This window comes from Pantherophis guttatus, chromosome 2 (genome assembly GCF_059756535.1).
Source record: "Pantherophis guttatus breed Tessera chromosome 2, ASM5975653v1, whole genome shotgun sequence".
Lineage (NCBI taxonomy): Eukaryota > Metazoa > Chordata > Lepidosauria > Squamata > Colubridae > Pantherophis > Pantherophis guttatus.
In genome coordinates this window covers 86273611-86293987 of record NC_142064.1, presented here as the reverse complement: position 1 = coordinate 86293987, position 20377 = coordinate 86273611, and the positions used below count along the sequence as shown (strand labels likewise).

The window sequence follows — 20377 nt, the reverse complement described above, 5'->3', positions numbered from 1 at the left end:
ACTTCTTACTGTGTCTCAGTGGAATATCCAAGCAGGATTGGTCCAGATTAGCACTTGGGTGAAAGACAACCTTGGAATTCCAGAACTGTTGACTGGACAAGAAGTCAAAACAAATATCCCAGAAGAGGACAAACAACTTCCGTTCCTAACAAGAAAACTGCATGGAAATGGCCATGGAAATCATGAGAGTGAAATTTGTCTTGAAGGAGACTTTTCATGAGATGTCCATGAGGTTTGTTTGGTTTTCATATTGGTATATTATATGAATGAACTCATGCAGTATATTAAAAAAAAAATGTCTGAAGCAAAAGGATAGGGCCAGGTAAGGTCTTTGTTGTCTGTTGCTCTTTCTCATTTGCAAATTTTTCTGAGAGGGGTATTAATCCCGATGCCATTATTTCTCATTTGCAACTTTTTCCATTGCTTTTCATATGCCACCAAAAAAAAAGGAAAGGAAGTCACAGTAGCTCTATAGATGTTAGGAGCTTTCTTCAGTTGTAGGCAAATGATATTTCCACAGCTGGAACTGAGCTTTTCCAATTTCTTCTCTGCCTCCCTTGCCTAGATACCTGGCTGGAAACTAGGCCTATTTTAAAACTGGAAACAATCCTGTTTGGCTGCAGCTTCTTCTTCTGTTACTGAAAAACTGTGAAACAATATGACCAAATAAAACTATAATAACATTATTTGCATGTAATTTAAAACCCTTCTCAAAATTTAAAAGCCTTTATTTGCCAGAGGTTAGCTTCATAGTTGTCTGTTCTAAAATTTAAGATATAATCCTGAACAGAATATAATTCTGGACATGGTAAGAAAGCACTTTAGATTTCAGAAGTTCTCGATTTTCACTTGTTCTTCCTAGCCCATGCTTACTGTATATGCATCACCAAGTCTTCCTTGTCAATTTTTAATCAAGTACAGTATGAATAATTGAACTTCTGCAGCCAATGACCATTCAGTTTGTAAGGAACTTCCTAATGTATTAGGAAGTGTTTCCATGAAGTGTGATTTAGCATACATATGCATTGCCAGGTTGCCCCATCACAAGTATGGGCCACCAACTGTTTCTGGAGCGTAGGAAGAGATGTCACCAGTGGTGGGATTCAGCCAGTTCGCACCACTTCGGGAGAACCGGTTGTTAACTTTCTGAACAGTTTGGTGAACTGGTTGTTGGAAGAAATCATTAGGGCAGAGAACCGGTTGTTAAATTATTTGAATCCCACCACTGGATGTCACCTTCTACTTATCCATAGCTAGTTGCCAATGTGATCTCTGCCATGATTTGATAATACCTGGTGTCGAAATGTACCAAATCTAACATTTGTTACACATACAATGAAAATGAAACTATATTTACTATATATTTACTAGCAGAAAAAAATGTGTAGCAAGTTCTGGAAACCCTAGTATATGTTCTCAAGACAGAATTTCAAGAAGTTAAACAAATAGGAATTCCAGCTACTGCAAGATTATTTTCATTACAATACTTCAAATCTGAATAATGTTAAAAAGATACACACAGCATATATTATATACTTATTGAAAAAACTTTATTAGTGGCTTAGCATGTAGTGTATTTTTAAACTTTCTAACAGCCGGATCTGTTTTATTATACAAGTAACATAAGTAAAGACGAATGGGCTCACTGATCTTAATTTCATTATGAAATTAATATAGTATTTTTCATTAGATAAACCTTTCATGATTCCTGTATTCCCTCTGATAGAATCAGCCGTACTTCCCTTTAATTTTAACCTAGTCACTTTGTACATAGCTAAATAGTCTATCTTTTTGACATTGCTATATTTTGTTCTTAGAAATCTACCTACTCTATCCAAATAAACATGATACTAGCTCAAATCTATTATCCTTCATGTGAAAGTATTTGATTGATTTTATTGAACAAGAGTTCTAAGCAAATTTTTTTATGTAGGCAGGTTTTCAACATAGAAGGGGACTTCCGCAACTTGCCATCACTATACAATTATCCATAATGGTCCCAAATTCTTCTAAAAAATCCTCAGCCTTCAGTGTTTATTATTATATTTCATCTTAAGAATTTACAATTACAAAGAGAAATGTTATGTTTAAAAGTCACTTTCCTCATTCTTAAGACTTATTTGTTGCATTTGACTACTATCAAATACTTTATTTCATGGAGTTCTGTGTAAAAACTGTGAATGGGATTTGCACTTTGAGTCAGGAAACAGTTGGGTGTAAGCAAAATTACATAAGAGATAGTGCTCCAAATTTCTCATTCTTAAATAGTAAAATTGGGGTGCTATTTCAATTACTAGAGGATACTATAAAAATAATAATTCAGTTTCAGGTCCAACATTCCTTTCCTTTCTCCAACATCTTACAGATAGCTGCCTGTAAGAGGTGCTACAAGACCAGTTCTACCACATTATAAAATATTTTCATTCTGGATGGTAGATTAGTATATACAGTAGTCCACCCAATACCCACAAACCTGCTACCCAGATTATATCTTTCATTATAATTAAGGCACAGAGTGCTGTAGATGTTGCTCTAAAGGCAACAGTTGAGAAATGCATTGTGAGATCATGTCTACGGAAACTATCTTGTACAGACAGCTGCAGTAATCACCTCAGTTTACATAGCTCTGAGAAATCCTCAGATTTTTTTAACGGACCATCTGGGCAATGAATGAGTGGCAGAAGCCATGCAGAAGAGAATGATGGAGAGAGTCCTGGTTTATCTTCCACCTCAAGAGGCAAGTCTTAGTCCTGCTGCTGCCTAATTAGGTAGCAAGTTCTCCTAGGATGTCCCTGGGCAGCTGTCAATCTCTCTTTCTCCACTTACACTCTAGCATTTGGACAGACTGAGTACCATGCCATAGATTTTGTTTGAAACATCAAGAAAATTGGGGGAAAAAGAGCTTGATGTTACCATCCTCACATGTAGAACCCTTTAGCAAGGAAAAGACAATCCCCCAAACAATACATTTGATCACCAGAAAATAGACTTGCTTCTCAGTCATCCATTTTTGGGACTGTGGCATCAACCTTCCCTAAAATCTGGGACAGATCTTAAAATCTGGCAAATAAGTCTCAGCTCTCATTATTAAAAAAACCTTCCCCTTGATACAAGACAACAAAGAAATGGCTTTTTGATCTGATCTGATCTTTTAGGTTCTTTCTATTCCACATTAAGCTATTTGGCCACAAGAAAATTGGAGTTTTGTTGCAACTTACAGTCATCCTTCTGCTCTTTATTAATGACAATTAAAATTTCAGGGATGAAATAGTCAGACAACAACACTTTTATATCCCACTGATTTCAGTGTGAGGATTAAATGCACCTGCATATACACAACATGCTTCCAAACACTAATAAAACACAAGGTATAAACAGTTATTTCTTTCTGTTATTTTGATATAGTTCTCATTGTTACTGGCATTGTAATGTAAGTTAAAACTGTTTCATTCTTTGCCCAGAAAATGCGTGTCCCAAAGTGAAGTGATGGGGGATGGATTATTAAACTGAAATGCATTTGAGGTGAGGGGAAAAGACAAAGCTTTAGGCCCTAAATGAAAAGGCAATGGAGCACTTATGAACCTAAGAAGTGGAAATGATTTGTGTTAGGAGTGTCATAAAAGCATCAGCTGATGAATGGCTAATTGGGTGACCTAAATGACTTGTCCAAATATTTTTTTCAACTCCCAATGTGAGCTGCTTATACTTTTTTAAAAAAGGGAAAAAAATGCTAGCCTAGGGAATTTTTGTGGGCTGGGCACTGGTGAATAAGCACTATAACCCATTAGTGAACATGAAGAACTTGTAAAACTTATTTTCCTTGCTTCAAAGACTGTCAACAATGTTGTCAATAGCTTCACAACCAGGCATTCACCTAGCACTAAATTTATTTTAGTGGGATTTTGTTCAGACCACTGAGTGATCACTGCTGTGTACACCAGCCAAAATGGTGTGATTCAGTGAGGAGGCCGAGCGATCAGAGCCTTCAGTAGGTCCATTGGCGCTCTCAGTGCGCTGACAGCAAAGAATCTGCTTGAAGGTGGCACTCATTTCTTTGTCTCGGTAAGAGTAGATGATGGGGTTCATGGCAGAGTTGAATTCCGCGAGCAGCAAGAAGAACTTTTCATAGGCTAGAACATCGCACTGTGGGCAGCAAACATCAAGAAGAAGCAGAACTAATCCTGGAGTCCAGCAGATTATAAAAGCACCTGGAAAAGACAAATAAAAATACATTTGGTCTTCTAGATATTATATAATTATTATATTATATAACTGTTATATAGTAATAGTTAAATTTTATATAATTAGTTAATAATAATAATAACAATGTAAGATAGCCAATAACAATAGCACTTAGACTTATATACTACTTCATGGTGCTTTACAGCCTCTCTCAGCAGTTTAGTGTCAGCCTATTGCCCCCAACAATCTGGCCCCTCATTTTACTGACCTTGGAAAGATGGAAGGCTGAGTCAAGCCTTCAGCCAGTCAAGATCGAACTGCTGGCAGTCAGCAGAGTCAGCCTGCAATACTTCATTCTAACCACTGCGCCACTACAGCTCTAAAAAACTAAACATGTACATTCTACATTCAGACAGTAGACTTGTTGGAAACTACTCTGGGATAAGAAAAAGTCCAGAATAGAAAAGGTAACCATAAATATTCAAATAGTGCATTCTAACAATTACACCACCATGGTTCAAGATGCTATATAATATTGCCTAGATATTATATATTCTATCATATACTTTTTTAAAGGAGCTTCATGGCATGTTCAAATTTTATTCTCATTTATCCATTGAAAGCCTCTGTGAACAAGACTAGGCTTGATTAGTTTAATCTATGAGGTTGCTAGAAGTCAGAAAGAATTTGCTGGCACATGAAGTCTGAGATTGATGTTCAGTATGAAGCCAGGGGATGAATCTAGATTTATTCCTCTATATATTATATAGTATATATGTCTTTCAATGTTTTGGTTTGCTTTCTAAATATATATTCAGCCAGTGATCCTTATTTTCAAAGAATAAGACATACAATCACATACTTATTTGTGAATCTGAATTTGGATTAATTTTAGCAGATTAATTGATCACCTTCCAAAGTTTTTAAAAGTAACTAATACAATGAGTAGATTGGATATATGTTTTGAAGCAATTGATTCTGTAACTGAGCATTATTATTATAAAGTTTCTATACTGTACCTTGTTCCTGCTAACTATATACCTCAATTGTATCATACCTCCCAAACAGAAACACCAAGATTGTCTGTAACTAATAATCTGTGCATTGAGACATCTGCTGAGAAGCACAAATGATCCTGTTGTCAGCTTCTTAAATCTAATATAACTTCCCTTGAATAGCTCCAGTTCATTTGAGGAATTACCAACAGCTGTGATGTTTGCACCCAGACATATTTCAAATCACCTTTTCTCCTTCAAATCCTGTTCACTGTTGACTCTTGAAAACCATAGATGCCTTTGGAGAATAACTTTAGTTTGTGGAAGAGGTTTGTTTGCCTGGTGTATTTTATCCTTTTTGTAACCCTAACCCTAACCCTCACCACCATCCAGTTTGTTTGTTTATTATATCAATTTATATGGCTGCCCAAACCAAATTCATGACTCTGAGCGACTAACAGTATACAGACAAGAACACACATGTAATCTGCAGCTGAGGTTAAAAAAAAAAATCGAACTCCACAACAACAAATCAGCACAAGTGTTGTACTAGCTCTGTTACACACCCAATTCCCCCAGAGTTTTGCTTTCTTATTTCTCTTCCCCTCCTTTTCAATACTAGATTAATCTTTTACCCATCTTTATCTTCCATTCAGTTCATCTTCCTATCTACAAGTATGCATTATTTTAATAGTAATCTTAATAAATTGGAGAATGTTTTATAACCGTAAGTGTAATTTATATTTAAATAACTGGTAATAATAATAATGTTATTGGTCAGCTATTTTTAAAGTAAATGAATATTCCACTGTGTATAAAACTAAAAGCATACATCCTGGCTAGAGATGCCTTCAGCTAGCCAAAATGTGAATCGTAACATCATAATGCAATCACCACCTTTACATATGTTAATGCAATGTTAAAATACAAATATAAAAGTATCAAAATTTTGCATTGTGACACTGAAGCACAGGCTCCATTGCTTCTTTTCTGGCAAATCATAATGCACATACAAAAGGAGTCGAGTTCACATGTCATGTCATAATGCAGTTTTCATCATTTGCCCTTCCATAAGACATCCCTTATGGATGCCCATAGTCAGAGCTAATATAAAGTCCACTTTAGTTATACGAATTTAGAGCTAAGGGCTTAAGCTACAACTAAACAAACTCTATTTGAACAATTTCATAGTGATTTTGCCCCTTCTTGCTGGATAGCTGTTTAAAGTAATTCAGAGAACAGCCTAAGATGTATAAATATTAATTTTTACATTGCATATCCACTAGTTTTCTTTTGTTTTTTTATTACATTTAAAATATCACATTGTCCCTAGTTCTTATTTTGTTGACTGCATATTCTTAATTTGCTTACAGATCTATTTTAAAAAAGAATATATTGCTGTTATATACCGAAATCTATCAATCTATCTGACAGTTCACTGCTTTTGGCCAGCATAAGAATGAAATAATTTTCTAATTGCATTTGCAACTGAATAAAACTTTGTCACATTTATGGAAATTTCATTGTAGAAAAGACATCAAGGGAAAAAAAGCAACTCTCGTTTCAGAGCAATTCACACCATGAGTAAAAAGTAAGATTCTGAGTTGGCTGTGCCAATAGCAAGAGAGAGGGCAATGAAATAAAATATGACCTACTGTACTGATTTGATTGTGGAGAAGAACAGATGCAGAACTATTGTTCATAAGGGATGTTATTGTATCTCCCATCCATAAGCATCTAAGGTTAAGGCATTGAACCTTGCTAACCTTAATGCCTTTTGCTATTTTAATTGCAGTGGGCAAATCATATTATGTCTAAAAGGTCACTTCCTGCCCTGCAGCTGGGTGGGGAACGTAGATATTAGGAGTCTTTCTTTTTCTACTTTTAATCCCTTCTGGAGGAGCTGGGCTAAAGGCATTTTGTTTATGAAGAGGCTGGCCTGGATTTCTTAATGGGCACAAAATATCTATCTTTAAAGACTTTAGGCATCTGCTGGAGGCTGTTTCCTATAGCAGGGGAATGCTTTTTGGCTTTAAGAATATGTTTCTCCATTTCTCCTTTGGGGAAATATAATATTCTGCCTCTTTCCCCAAAATATTTCATTCTCTAGGAGGGAGGGGGCTTCCCACACCATGCCTATGGTAAGTAACAGGTTCTTTGCGAAATTCTTATCAATCAAACAGGATCAATATCTATCTGGTGGGTGGATGAAGCAATGTTAGTGTAATACAAAAGAAAAGAAAAGAAAAGAAAAACATGACACAGTTAAAGGCTCTGATCTAGATTAACAATTTTTGTTTCAATTTTAGCCAATATAAAATTTTATTCACCTCACATTTAGGGTCTGGAATATTTTACATGACTTAAATTACATTTTTTGGTTAACAAACAGGAATTGCTTATGCACAGAACTTTCAAGCTGACCAGAAGTTTTAAAAGAGGATGGGAAGGCCTTTCAGAGATAGTTACAGACAGAAAGATATGTGAAGTTAGTGGAATGGATGAATCCCAGCTGGTTGTCAAAACAATTTGAAATATTTATTGTTGTGAAACACACAAAGCTGCCCCTATGGATCTTATCATTGCTGAAGGCCAAAAATAAACAGGAAGTGTTTGTATTTTTCTCTTCTTTTATCAATGACCCAATAGCTCTGTGCTAGGAAACATACAGTTCGTAAAAAGAGATGTAGCAGGAAACATTTGGCTGAAAAGACTAGAACTGAAAAGAACCAGGTGCCCTATGGTTAAAACAAACTTTACATTAAAACAAACTTTACATTAAAACTATGAGCTTTAATCCTTTTTTTGAGGGATGAGTAATGGATTATTGTTTCTCTCGTGTCAGGGTTGTGTCTACATTACTTAAATGAAATTTCCCAAATTTGATAACCTTCATTTGTTAGACTTAAATCATCGTTCCAAAGCCAGAATGGCTAGGAAATTATGGGAATTCAGTTCTAATACAATTAGAAAATAGTGGACAGCAGAAGCTATCCCAAAACTGGGAGATAATGGCAGAATCCATTCCTAAGGTTATTCTAAATGTTAGATTTCATTTAGGTAATTATTTATTAATATTCAACTAGGGAGGTGAGGGAGACCCAGTTTGGTGTGGTAGTTAAAAGCACTTAGCTAGAAGAAGTAGATCAGTAATGGCTAACCTTTTCCAGACTGAGTGCCCAAAGCGCCCAAACCCCCAAAATGTAATGTGTACGTGGGCCCCCTGCATGCGCCACGCCCCCCTGCACATGCGCGGCAGAGACCCGACAACCAGCATGCAGGAGGCATGCGCACATGCACGGTGGAGCTGAACTGGGGCGACGACTTGTGTGCCCACAGAGGGCGCTGTGTGCCACCTGTGGCACCCGTGCCATAGGTTCGCCATCACGGAACTAGACCATGAGTTCTAGTCCTTCTTTAGGCACTGAAGTCATCTTTGGGCCTGTCACTCTTAGCCCTGGAAAGAAGATGGCAGTGACAAACAACTTCTAAAAATCTTGCCAGGAAAAGTGCAGATCACCAGAGTCAACATTGATTTAAAGACAGACAGACACATGCACACACACACACACTGCATGAATTTCATGTCACATTCTGGATAAACAGGAGGTTCTACTATATAATAGATCTTGCTTGCATGCCAGAGTTTTCATTTAATAATCTGTCTTTCTGAAATGTTAGCCTACATGAAAAACAAAATTAAGCAGATATTAACATCACTTTTGAGAGCTAGCAACATACTATTTGCTTCATAGTAAATGAAGGTTATGTATATGCAGGCTTCATTTTCTTCCAGCACTAGGTTGCAACTAGGTTTGGCTAAGCAATTATAATTGTCCAGAGGTCACCCAGAATGCAAATTGGATTCTGCATCTCTCCAGCCCAATCACAACGCCTTAAGCCCTACATCAAACTAATGTATCAGACAGGACAATTAAAAGATTCATATTAAAGCAATACAAATGGCAGAAGAAATAATTTAGACAGCATTCCTTCCTTTTGGTTCAAACCATTAATATTAAATTAGGGTCATTAACTAACCAGATGCATTTTTTATTGTTCCCATATTATGTGCATTGTTCTGGGAAGCACCAAGATTGTGCAGAAGAACATCTAAAACCTTCAAAATTCACAGCTGCTCCTTGACTCATGGAAAGAGCTGGAGTTTTCCCACATCACATTATGAAAATACTAAATGACAATTCTTCGTAAACACTTCCCCAGATAAGATTATGAAATATGAGGCTGAACTGTTTAGACATCTTTCGAATATATCCAGACCCGAAACACTTGCCAAAATTGCTTCAGAGGAAAATGATCGCTAAGCGTCACTAAGGGTGACTTGAGATCTTATGAAACCAGGCCACATTCTAAAACATTCCTTTGGCAATAAAGCCTCCGTCCGTTTCCTGCAAACCATGAAGTTTCAAAGCAACTCTGTTACTGCACCCTCTTTGGCTCACCACAAGAGGTCACAAGAAGCATAAAGTGGACAATGGGTATGCATCTGCAAAAGCTGGCAACAGCTCTGGTATACTTTTCCTAGTTAACTATGATAGGAAGGACAAAGCTTTAAACATAATGAGACCACACCTTCACTGTCAAATACCAGCATATAAGAGGGCCCAATTCTATTTTGTGCTGGTGAGCATATTTAGGGTTTTGAGAACATGCATAAGTCTCCCAGAAGAGACTTTCTACAATTCATAAAATATACAAAATGTGGGAGATCTTCCTTCTTCTGCTCCTCCATTTTTTCTGGGCTGATGGGCCTGATGTAGGGATGGGATTCAGCTGGTTTGGACCAGTTTGGGTGAACCGGTAGTTTGGCCAGTGGCTGGGCCCGCCCACCTGCCCTGGCGGTATCCCGTCTTATACAATCAACGTGTTTTTGATGCGGTGCGCATATGTGCAAGGTGCACACATGCGTGAAGCTATTCCATCCTATACAATCGCTGTTTTTGACACAGCGCACAAGTGCGGAAAGCCGCACGCAAGCGAAGCTATCCCATCCTATACAATCACTGTGTTTTTGATGCAGCGTGCATGTGCGTAAGGCACGCACGTGAGCAAAGCTATCCTGTCCTATACAATCACCATGTTTTTGACTCAGCATGCATGTGCGCAAGGCACGCACACGTGAATGCGTGCTCACATTTTCGAATTTGGGTGAACCGGTTGTTAAATTATGGGAAGCCCACCTCTGGCCTGATGTTTCCATTTATTCTAGTTATTACCCAGCTTTCATATTTGAACAACACTTAAACAGGGTGGCAGTCAACAATAACAGACACAATTTTACACATGCTTACCTGGAAGTAAATTCTACTGTGTTTTGAGCTGCATACTCTATAGCTTTACAGCCTAAAAGGGATCTTTATTGAAATCCTAATGAAGCCACCTCTATGCTTTAAATTCACTGAGGATTTAAGCAAACCACTGGCTATCATCTTCAAGTCCAGCAGAATATAATGAATTTTTGCTGCCCTGCTTTACTGAAGATAAATATTACCACTACTACAACTACTACTGTAGGCATATTAATATAATTACCTATTCTTACATCAATTGCTATTTTGGGAATGTTTGATTCTTTAATCACCTCCTTTGCTTTTCAGTTTTCTAGCAACTATCTCATTAGACCAGAAGACTGAAGACAAGCTTTGACCACATGACAATAGTTCAGTGCTGCCCAATTTAGAAGTAGAAAATACACATGGGAAATACAAGAAGCATTTCATGTCTGAGCAACCTATTTCTTTACATAGAGTAGAATTTGTCCTAGCTGCTAGTGCAGGGGTCAGCAACCTGTGGCTCTGGAGCCACATGTGGCTCTTTCATCCCTCTGCTGCAGCTCCCTGTTGCCGGCCATCTCCACAATTGATAAGTCTTTCGGTTAGGACAGGTAGAGGAAAAAGGACACTGCACTAGGAGGATACTCTATGGTGGGGGAACCGGACTTCTGGTCAGCAGAGAAAAAACGATGCCACACTAGGAGGAGACTCTATGGTGGGGGAACCAGACTCCCGGTCGCTCCAGAACTGAATGAGCGCCACAAAGGTTAGGACCTTTGTGGCTCTTGGAGTGTTTGAGTTGCCAACCCCTATGCTAGAGACTCTCCAGCACATGAAGAGTATTTATAGCAGTAACTCTTCACATCATCATTATGTTTTAACTAATGATGTCAGGAATTGAACCGAGAACTTTTCCATGCAAAACATGTGCTCAGTCACTGACTGGTCTCTTACATCAAATTTCAGCTGAGCATCTAAGCACCAACCAGCACCAAACTTATTTCGTCAGACCCCAATTATTTCAGACATACTTCGAATTCTTCCTATTTTAACACTGTATTTCACACCTAGCTTAAATATTCCATTGATCAAAAAGAGAGAAGACATATAACCCAATTTCATGTATCCCTCACTATGCTAAGAACAAGAAACTATTACTCTATGTGCAGCATTTCACAGACAATAACCTAACTGGAATATCTGCTATTGGTTGTTTTCTTCAAACTTACAATTTATAAGCCTGATTATGTAACATGCTTTGAAATGAAGACTTGACCAACATAGATGAATATATTAAGAGCATGGTGGTCAGAAAAGACAGGGTTTCATTCATTTTATTATATTCAATTAAATTTCAATTTTTTTTTCTTTTTACAACCATGAAATCCCTTTTTATCAGGGTGGACTCAGGGCAACTGAATGGAGCTGAGCATTTACTGGCCGGATGCCCTTCCTGATACCTACACAGAGTTCACAGATAATTTTCTCTTTGCACCCTGATAGAGAAACATCTGTTGAACTCTCAACCTTCTGAGTGGGAGGTGGTGAGCGTCTTCACTTCTAGGTCACCATACCGCTCTTTGCATTTCATTAAATAGTCTTCCCTAATTGTTATGTTCCAGGTGTGTTGGTCTCCCAGGATTCCCAGCAGGGGAGAAATTCAGCAGGTTCTGACAGGTTCTGGAGAACCAGTAACGGAAATTTTGAGTAGTCCGGAGAACCAGCAAATACCACCTCTGGCTGACCCCAGAGTGGAGTGGGAATAGAGATTTTGCAATATCCTTCCCCCAGGAGTGGGGGAGGGAATGGGGATTTTGCAGTATCCTTCCCCTGGAGTGGGGTGGGAATGGAGATTTTGCAGTATCCTTCCCCTGCCATGCCCAAGCCACGCCCATCAAGCACATCAAGCCACGCCCACAGAGCCGGTAGTAAAAAAAATTGAATTCCACCGATTCCCAGCTACTCCTTTAGCACTCATTGGCATTTTTAGATGGGCTTCGATTTCTGGGACTAATTTTCCCTAATGAAATGTTTAATTTTCCTAACACGTCTCAGCATCACAGCTCCTTTAAACAAATATGCCAACGAGTCTCTGAGTTTAACACTTTCAGGAAAGAACATAAAGTTTGTACAAGGGATGCCACAGTTTATGGAAAATATACTGATACAAGAAATAAAAACAGTGACTTTTTTTTAAAAAAATGCACTCAGCGAGTTCAAAAATGGGAAGTGTAAAAACAAAGAGTCTTATCATTGAGGACAAGGAGGAGAAGCATGGTAGCCAAAAAAACAATGGAATGTGACACATTTACTTAGCAAAGGATTTGAAATAAAACAGGAATGTTCCTCAGGAACAGCTTTCTGCTCCTTGTACCATTTTCAAAGACTGTTCATGTGAAAACGAGCTGGTGTAGACATCTAATGAAAACTGGGTTATTTGGCAGCTTTAAGACTTGTGGACTTCAACTCCACAATTGACGTCCACAAGTCTTAAAGCTGCCAAGTTTGAAGACCTCTGTGCTAGAGCTTGTCTGTGTATAGCATATTTAGAGAGAGTGAGAGACAGACAGATTGACTACACATAGTCCCTTCACCTCCACAGTGGGACAATTTCCTTTCTGTGCTGAGATTAGCCCTTGGTATTATCACAGTTTTTAAAGCTGACCAAGCAACCTAATGTTGCCCGATAACACAGATGCTTATTTCATAACTCCTGTCACTTAACAATCTGTCTGGAATATGCCCCATATGTGTGAATATTCTTTAAAAAAATCAATAGTTTGGGAACTTGCTGCTCAATGAAAGATGAGAAAAAATCCTCAGCAATTCCCTATACATTCTTCTTTTTGCCTGCCTTAATAAATGATGAGTTTCTTTAAAGGAAATCCCAGATCTTGGACCCAATTAATACATTTTAATGGATGAGTCTTCTTCAGGAAAGAAATAGAGGAGACTGAGAGCCTTGGGTAGTAAAGCATATTTCTTAGTGAGGAGTATATGGGTATAATACTAATTTCGGTTTAGTTTTAATTTAACTGGACGAAGAGCATAATGGAATGAGCACCGAATGATGGAAACTGACTGAAAAACATAAACATCTGGAAATTCTTTCAGCTTGCAAATATAAACTGATTTTGGAATATCACTAAATTAATATTACTAGGCTGGTTGCTAAATGGCAATACAACACAAACATAATCTATGTAATTATTTGAGATAGAAATGATTTCATTATTTTGTGAAATTGCAGAATTTTGACATTTGTTGGCAAGTCTTTCTTCATTCTGTGCCTCGGGTTTCTTGAGTTTATCTTTGCAGTTTTGGGCTATTTGCTGGTATTCTACCTTAGTTATGTGTCCCTTTTTCCATTTTTTGTACTTATCCTTTTTTTTCTCAGTTTATCAGAGAGTTCTTTGTGCAACCACGCTTATTTCTTCATGGATTTCTTGTTTTTTCTTTTTCAGTGGTATTGAGTTGGACTGGGCTTTTATAATCATATTTTTCAGAGTTTCCCAAGCTTCGTTAGTTGTTTTCACCTTTAAGATTTTCATCCATGGAATCCTTCACAAGCTCTAAGTTTATTAAAATCAGCTCTAAGACACTGGTTTGATTATATTCTAGTACTTCTGCCTGCATTATATTGAATTCCAGTATGACATAGTTCTTGCAACTTCAACCCTATCATTTCTTCTGTTAGTAAGAATTAGGTCCAGTATAGCTGTCCCACTAGTTCCCTCCAGACAAAGTTGTAAGCTAAATAAATTATTAGGAACCTATTCGATCTCCCACAGAGTTTGTCTCCCAGTTGATGTCAGGATTCTGTCAGTGACTGTAATAAAGTCTATTAGCAGTACCTCTATTAATTCACAAGATGTTTTAATGGATATTTAATTGAAAACAATTCTTCTTCTTCCACTTTCAGAAACAGGCTGAAAGCAGCCTGTTTTCTGTGTTTTAGTATCCCTTCTAGTCAGGGGTGAAATGTAAAATTTGTTACTACCGGTTCTGTGGGCGTGGCTTGGTGGGAGGGGGTAATGTGACTGGGTGGGCGTGGCCAACTTTTTTTTTTAATTTTTCAAAGCATTTTTTCTGCAAATGCAAAAAGATGCTTTGAAAAGCCTCTGCCGATCAGACAACAAAACTGGGATCTTTTTTAAAAAGCCTCTCTGACGATCCCAGCTGAGTTGTCTGATCATCAGATAATTTTTAAAAAGCCTATCTGATGATCAGGCAACTCAGCTGGGATCGTCAGAGAGACTTTTAAAGCATTTTTTTCTGCAACCTCTTCAGCGGAAGAGGTGGTTAAAAAAATGCTTTGAAAAGGCTCTGACGATCCCAGCTGCGTTGCCTGATAGGCAGAGGCTTTTCAAAGCATTTTTTAAACCACCTCTTCCCCAGAAGAGGTTGCAGAAAAAAATGCTTTGAAAAGCCTCTGATGATCCCATCTGAGCTGCGCGGTCATCAGAGGCTTTTTTTTTACTTTTAGAAGCATTTTTTTCGGCGGAAGAAGTTGTAGAAAAAATGCTTTTAAAAGTAAAAAAAAAAGCCTCTGATGATCGTGTGGCTCAGCTGGGCATGGTGGGGGGGGGGGCGCAGGGATTTTTGCTACCGGTTCTCCGAATCACCCGCCGCCATCGCTACCGGATTGGGTGATCCGGTCCGAACCCCTGGTTCTAGTCCAATCTAGCACTAAATAAGATTTGCTTAAAGAAAAGGCATGTTGTGGATACCACCATCTATGGACCTACATTTGATGGGTTGCAGGAGGCAGCCCTTCTTTTCTGTAGTGCCCACCCCATTTTCTCCATCTTGAAGTCAGGTTATCTCCATCCATGTTTTCATTCCGGAAGTCCCTCAGGACCCGGTTATGTCACCAGGTCTGGGGCCCACAGAGAACTGGAGACATTTAGATGACTCCACTGTAGCTGATCTTTTTTACTCTCTCTCTGTGGTTCATATATTATAACTATGTATAGTGGTATACATTCATTTTTAATGTTTGTTCTATTTTCATAATGATTGTTTATATATATATATTATATATCTGTTTTTTAAATTGATTTTTGTATGCCACACAGAATTGTTTTTGTCAGATGTGTGGTCATTTAAATATGAGTAATAAATAAATAAATAAAATAAATTAACCAACAAGACATTTGAATAATCTTGGATTAATAAAAATTCTGCAAAACATTTTGATAAATTGTCACTTCCTTTTTTAAAATTAAATTGCTGACAATAAACAAGGGGGTTTGTGATTCTGGCACATTCAACACAGGGATAAATAGACGTATTTTTGTACATATATATTTTCAATATAAACATTCAGAAAATTATACAGCCTTTCCACATGAACACAGCCTGAATTGCAATAAATTTTAAATTATACATTTTTCATATTATACCACAAATATTTTCTACATCTTGTTAATAATGGCATTAAAAATCCAGCAGAGACAAGGCTCTTTTATATTTATCAGGATATCTCAATACTGTCTTCCATATTATTTTATAAATATTGGCAACGTGAAGTCTACAGTCTTGTTATACTTGAGAATGTGCTTAAGGATAAAAACTATTTTTAGGTGTGCAATAATTAATTCAAGGCTTCCTAATACTTCCAATGTTTCTTATTTTTGCATTTACTATCCATAAGGACTACAAATTTTCTTTAAATCACAGTTGGCAAAAACATCAAGTTTGTTCCAAAGCATTCCATTTCATTTTCACGAACATTTGTTATTTCAACTCAATCCATCTTTAAGGATTTATTTTGCATTCCCATGTATTTAAAAGATTTATATGGCTGCCCATCTTAAGCACCTTTGGGCAGCTCACAACAACAATAATTACTGGCAGATTCCATTTTCACTGTCTTAAGTGGAAAACATTAGCGTTTCCCAATTGGCACTCTCTGATGTCCTCCTGAATCATTTTCAGTTATTTCCCATTAATACTGACTACAGATGACAAGACCAGAGGCAAGAACCATCCTTTACTTGTATATCAGATAAATTTATGATCCATTCAATTTAATAATATACTTATTTATATAAAAAGCAAAACTACAGCAATGATTTTCTGCTTTTATTTCAGAAGAGAACTCAGTTCTTGTATTTACTGCTTTATTTCCCTCCCCTCCCATCGAATTGAAGTTAGAGGTTAGTTTGGTTTGGCAAAATTGAGGCTGTCTTCCAAACTGAAAAGTTGTGGTAGTATTTCTCAGCACTGATTTCCTTGAATTCTCAGAACCATTTGCTGATATATGCTTACATGGTTTCAGATACCAATTTTCTTGTTTGAACATTTTAAATAGCAATTGTTCTCTGAACACTGATGCTGTTACTTAGTTTGGGTAATAAATTGGCAAGAAAACCACCAAGCTTAGAGAGTATCAAGGACTCCTCAATTGTTCTCTTCCTCTTGTGTTACCAATAGCAATGAAGTTATGAAAATGTAAACTTACTTTCCTCCCCCAAGTTCTACAGAGTATGCAAAATCTGTAATTTATTTCTGAATCAGCCTGCAGAGAGATGAATAGCCTCAGAAACCATTGAGATTGGTGGGCTCAAATTCAGCAGGATCTCCAGATAAGCACTTCTCTATTGAAATATGGCTTAATTGCCTTGTTCGAGTGATTCATTTAGCAGATGAGAACATCTCCTAACTGTCTTAAGTATGAACAAAACAGTTCTTTCTTCAATGGTGTTTGCGTTTCTACAAGCACTGTTTCATTCTGCATTTTCCCCACATTGTTTTCAAAATGCTCCTTTAAGGTCCACATGAAAATTCTTACGCTTTCAAACTATATACATTTTTGTATACAATTTCTCCGATCAGGTTTTGGAAGCACGTACTTTTAATATATGCCTTCTCATATACATTAATGTATATTAATTTTCTCTAATACATTAATTTTCATGTTCAGGTTTTTATAATTTATGCATATTTGTCCAGAGAGAAGTACATATTAAGCATTAGTTTGAGAATCAGTGTAGAAGCATAAATTGTGTTGCTTCATATGACCTTATGTATACCACAAGCTTCTACATTCCTTCCTATTTTATACTGTATGCTTGTTGCACACACTTATCAGGAATATAAACCCTTACACCACATCAAGGTGAATTGCTAGTAACAGTGATAGAAAAACAAACAATAAAATATAAAATGTGAAAGGAAGCCAAGGTCATTGTTTTGATAAAATAAAGCCATTGTGCCATGTAGAGCTATTCCCATCACCACTCTTAAACTCACACCTACTAGAAAATCCTTGGCTATATACTAAGAAGCATCTTTTGCTGCAGCTGTGCAAACAATGTTCTAACTCTGTTGCATTTTTAAACACTTATCTTCCAAAATCTCTCAATTCACTGCCTTTGATGTGCCAGAGCACCCTCAAGGGCTGAATTCAAGAGAAAGAATGCCTTATTAAAAAATAATGCAGCAATACAGGTTGTATTAAATGTGTATTACTAATTAGGTTTAACCACATGGGTTCTTTGTGGTTCTCAAGTCAATCAGTATCCATTTATGTCCCCAAGTAATGTGTGTTGTTGTTATAATTTTCCCTTTACATAATGGAGCATTAGACAGGTTCAAATGATAATCTCAGTTTAATGAATGAATCATGTAGATGTGCACTCAATCCCTTCGTTTCTCTCTTTACTGTAACAATGAACAAACCAGCATCTCTTCAGTTAACTATAATTTCTAGTTTCATCCCACCAGTCTACAAAGGTGAAAGATTTTAGGCAAGCCAGAACAGGATATAAAGTCAACTCTAAGACTTTTGCTTATATTCTGGTTTATACTGAAGTTATGATCCAGTATCCCGGATCTGACAAATTAGGGAAGTATGATTAGTGGAATATTAATTAACACAGAACGTTTACTGTCTTGTAAAAATAAACAGCATGTCTATCATTAATGTTTCTCATATCTCATTTTAGGAATAATATGATTGTTGAATATAGTAATAACATTTGTTGTAGGAAATACAAGTGGACTGAAGCTCTTGACCTTCAGGATGAAGGTGATAGTACACGATTAATCCCTGAACCCTTGGCTTTGTATTCTTGATAGTTCCAATTGTGGGGTCAAGGCTATTTCTCACACTATTTATACCATGGGACAAAATTAAGTGTAAATATCTTGAGCTGCGCAGCTGGACAAATGACATTTGAATTGTAAATTAAGAAATTTCACACAATAAACTGGCAAATTTTTGCTTTAGTGTCTCAGTTCAAATTTGCTCAGTGCGATTTCTAAGGAATTTGACTTCAGTAAAGTATGATTAAGATTGCAGTCTGTTGGAAATTGTACCAGTCTATAGTTCTGTACGGTTTGTTTTCAAATATAAAACTTTCCTTTTATAATTTGAATCTCTGCTTGCCCAAGGTCCATTTTCTTGCCTATGTAAGCTATATAAATCACTCCTATGTAATCCCCAGAGGAAAGAGACATGTTGTGGAAAAAGAATTTTTATATTCTCTATTGCTTTGGATATTTCAAAAGCAGCCTTGTTAAAATGAGAAAAGTGATCAAACTATGAAATCATTTCCTTCTGTTTGAAATATTTTACTCAGAGGGAAGAAAAGAGCATAAAGAGGACGGGGAAATCTCTTCTGTTTTGACTCTGCCCCAAGATTCAACATTTCAGCAATTCTGTGGGATGATGCCATTTGCCAGCTCCTGAATGCTCCAGCCAGAGGTTCAAGTCATCTCAGTCATAAGGAAAAACAATGAATCCTCTTGTGAAACTCGACTGGACTCCACATCACTCATACCATCAAGAGATTTTTCCCCCTTTTAGGAGAAAGGGGAGCTATCCTCTTGCATTGGCTGGAAGGAAATGGCAGACACAATGTCAGGCATTTTCTGAGATGGATATACAAGATTCTCTTGTTTGGCCTTTGTACATGTGCAGAAGGGTGTATGAAAAATACTTTTCTGTTCTTTGGAAAGAATTATTCCTCCCCCTCCCTCCCTTCATAAGGGATTGACTTCAAAGAGAGAAGGAGGGAGGGAGGGAGTTGCTTGAATTGCTTGGGAGGAAGTTAAATTAAAAGGCGCTATAATAAATCTCTGATTTTACAATCTGGTACAAAGACTGAAATAGGGCTTACTTCTATATGTGCTTAAATTATTTTTGAAGAGCTCTACGTGTGTTCCTATTAGAAGCAGTTTACATTCTGCAAGTATAGGCAGGTGGGTAGCTGTCATTAGAAATTTTTCGGCATTAGACAATCAATCAGGGAAAGAAGTTTTTTATATACTGTACATATCTTCAGTTTTATCTAGCCCTTAGTTGTGTCATTGTTATCTAATTCCCATTAAACCTGATCCATTTGCCAAAGATTTTCCTCTTTCAAAAAATACAATTGTTTCGTTTCCTTCCTTCCTTCCTTCCTTCCTTCCTTCCTTCCTTCCTTCCTTCCTTCCTTCCCTCCCACCCTCCCGCCTTCCTTCTTTCCTTCCCTCCATATATTTTGTCTAAAATATTGGTGCAACAATTAGTACAAATACTGGTGCAACAACTACAAAAACCTGTGTATAATTTCTCAAAATTGTATTGTATACAAGGCTTCCTGATGCGTAAACCAGATGTTCTTTGGAAAAATCCATGAAATAAACTTTTAGTAGTATTTTCCACACATACATTTCACGGCATAGGAAGATTCCCTCCCCCCAAAGTTGTGGAAATACATCCAAGTCGGCTGAAATAAGTTGCTATCATTGCCATTCATATTGCTTAGAAGAAGAAAAAATCCTGATGTAGAGCAATGAATTTTCCGTTTATCTGATCTTTTAATGATAGCGGTTCCTAAATGTAAAGGGTAATCAACAGGTTAAACTTCTATTTGTTTAAACATATAAAATACTTTACTTTAGGAGAACCCTCAC

At 37.1% G+C, this 20377-nt stretch overlaps 1 protein-coding gene across 1 annotated transcript in view; it reads right to left on the bottom strand.

The window, feature by feature from the left end:
* Positions 1 to 1528: 1528 nt before the first annotated feature.
* LPAR1 (lysophosphatidic acid receptor 1) overlaps positions 1529 to 20377 on the bottom strand; it is a 59283-nt gene continuing 40434 nt past the window's right edge. The window contains exon 4 of the mRNA XM_034410566.3: positions 1529 to 4208. Coding sequence (XP_034266457.1) covers positions 3907 to 4208 — 302 coding nt within the window. The 3' untranslated portion in view covers positions 1529 to 3906. The remainder of the gene's footprint in view (positions 4209 to 20377) is intronic.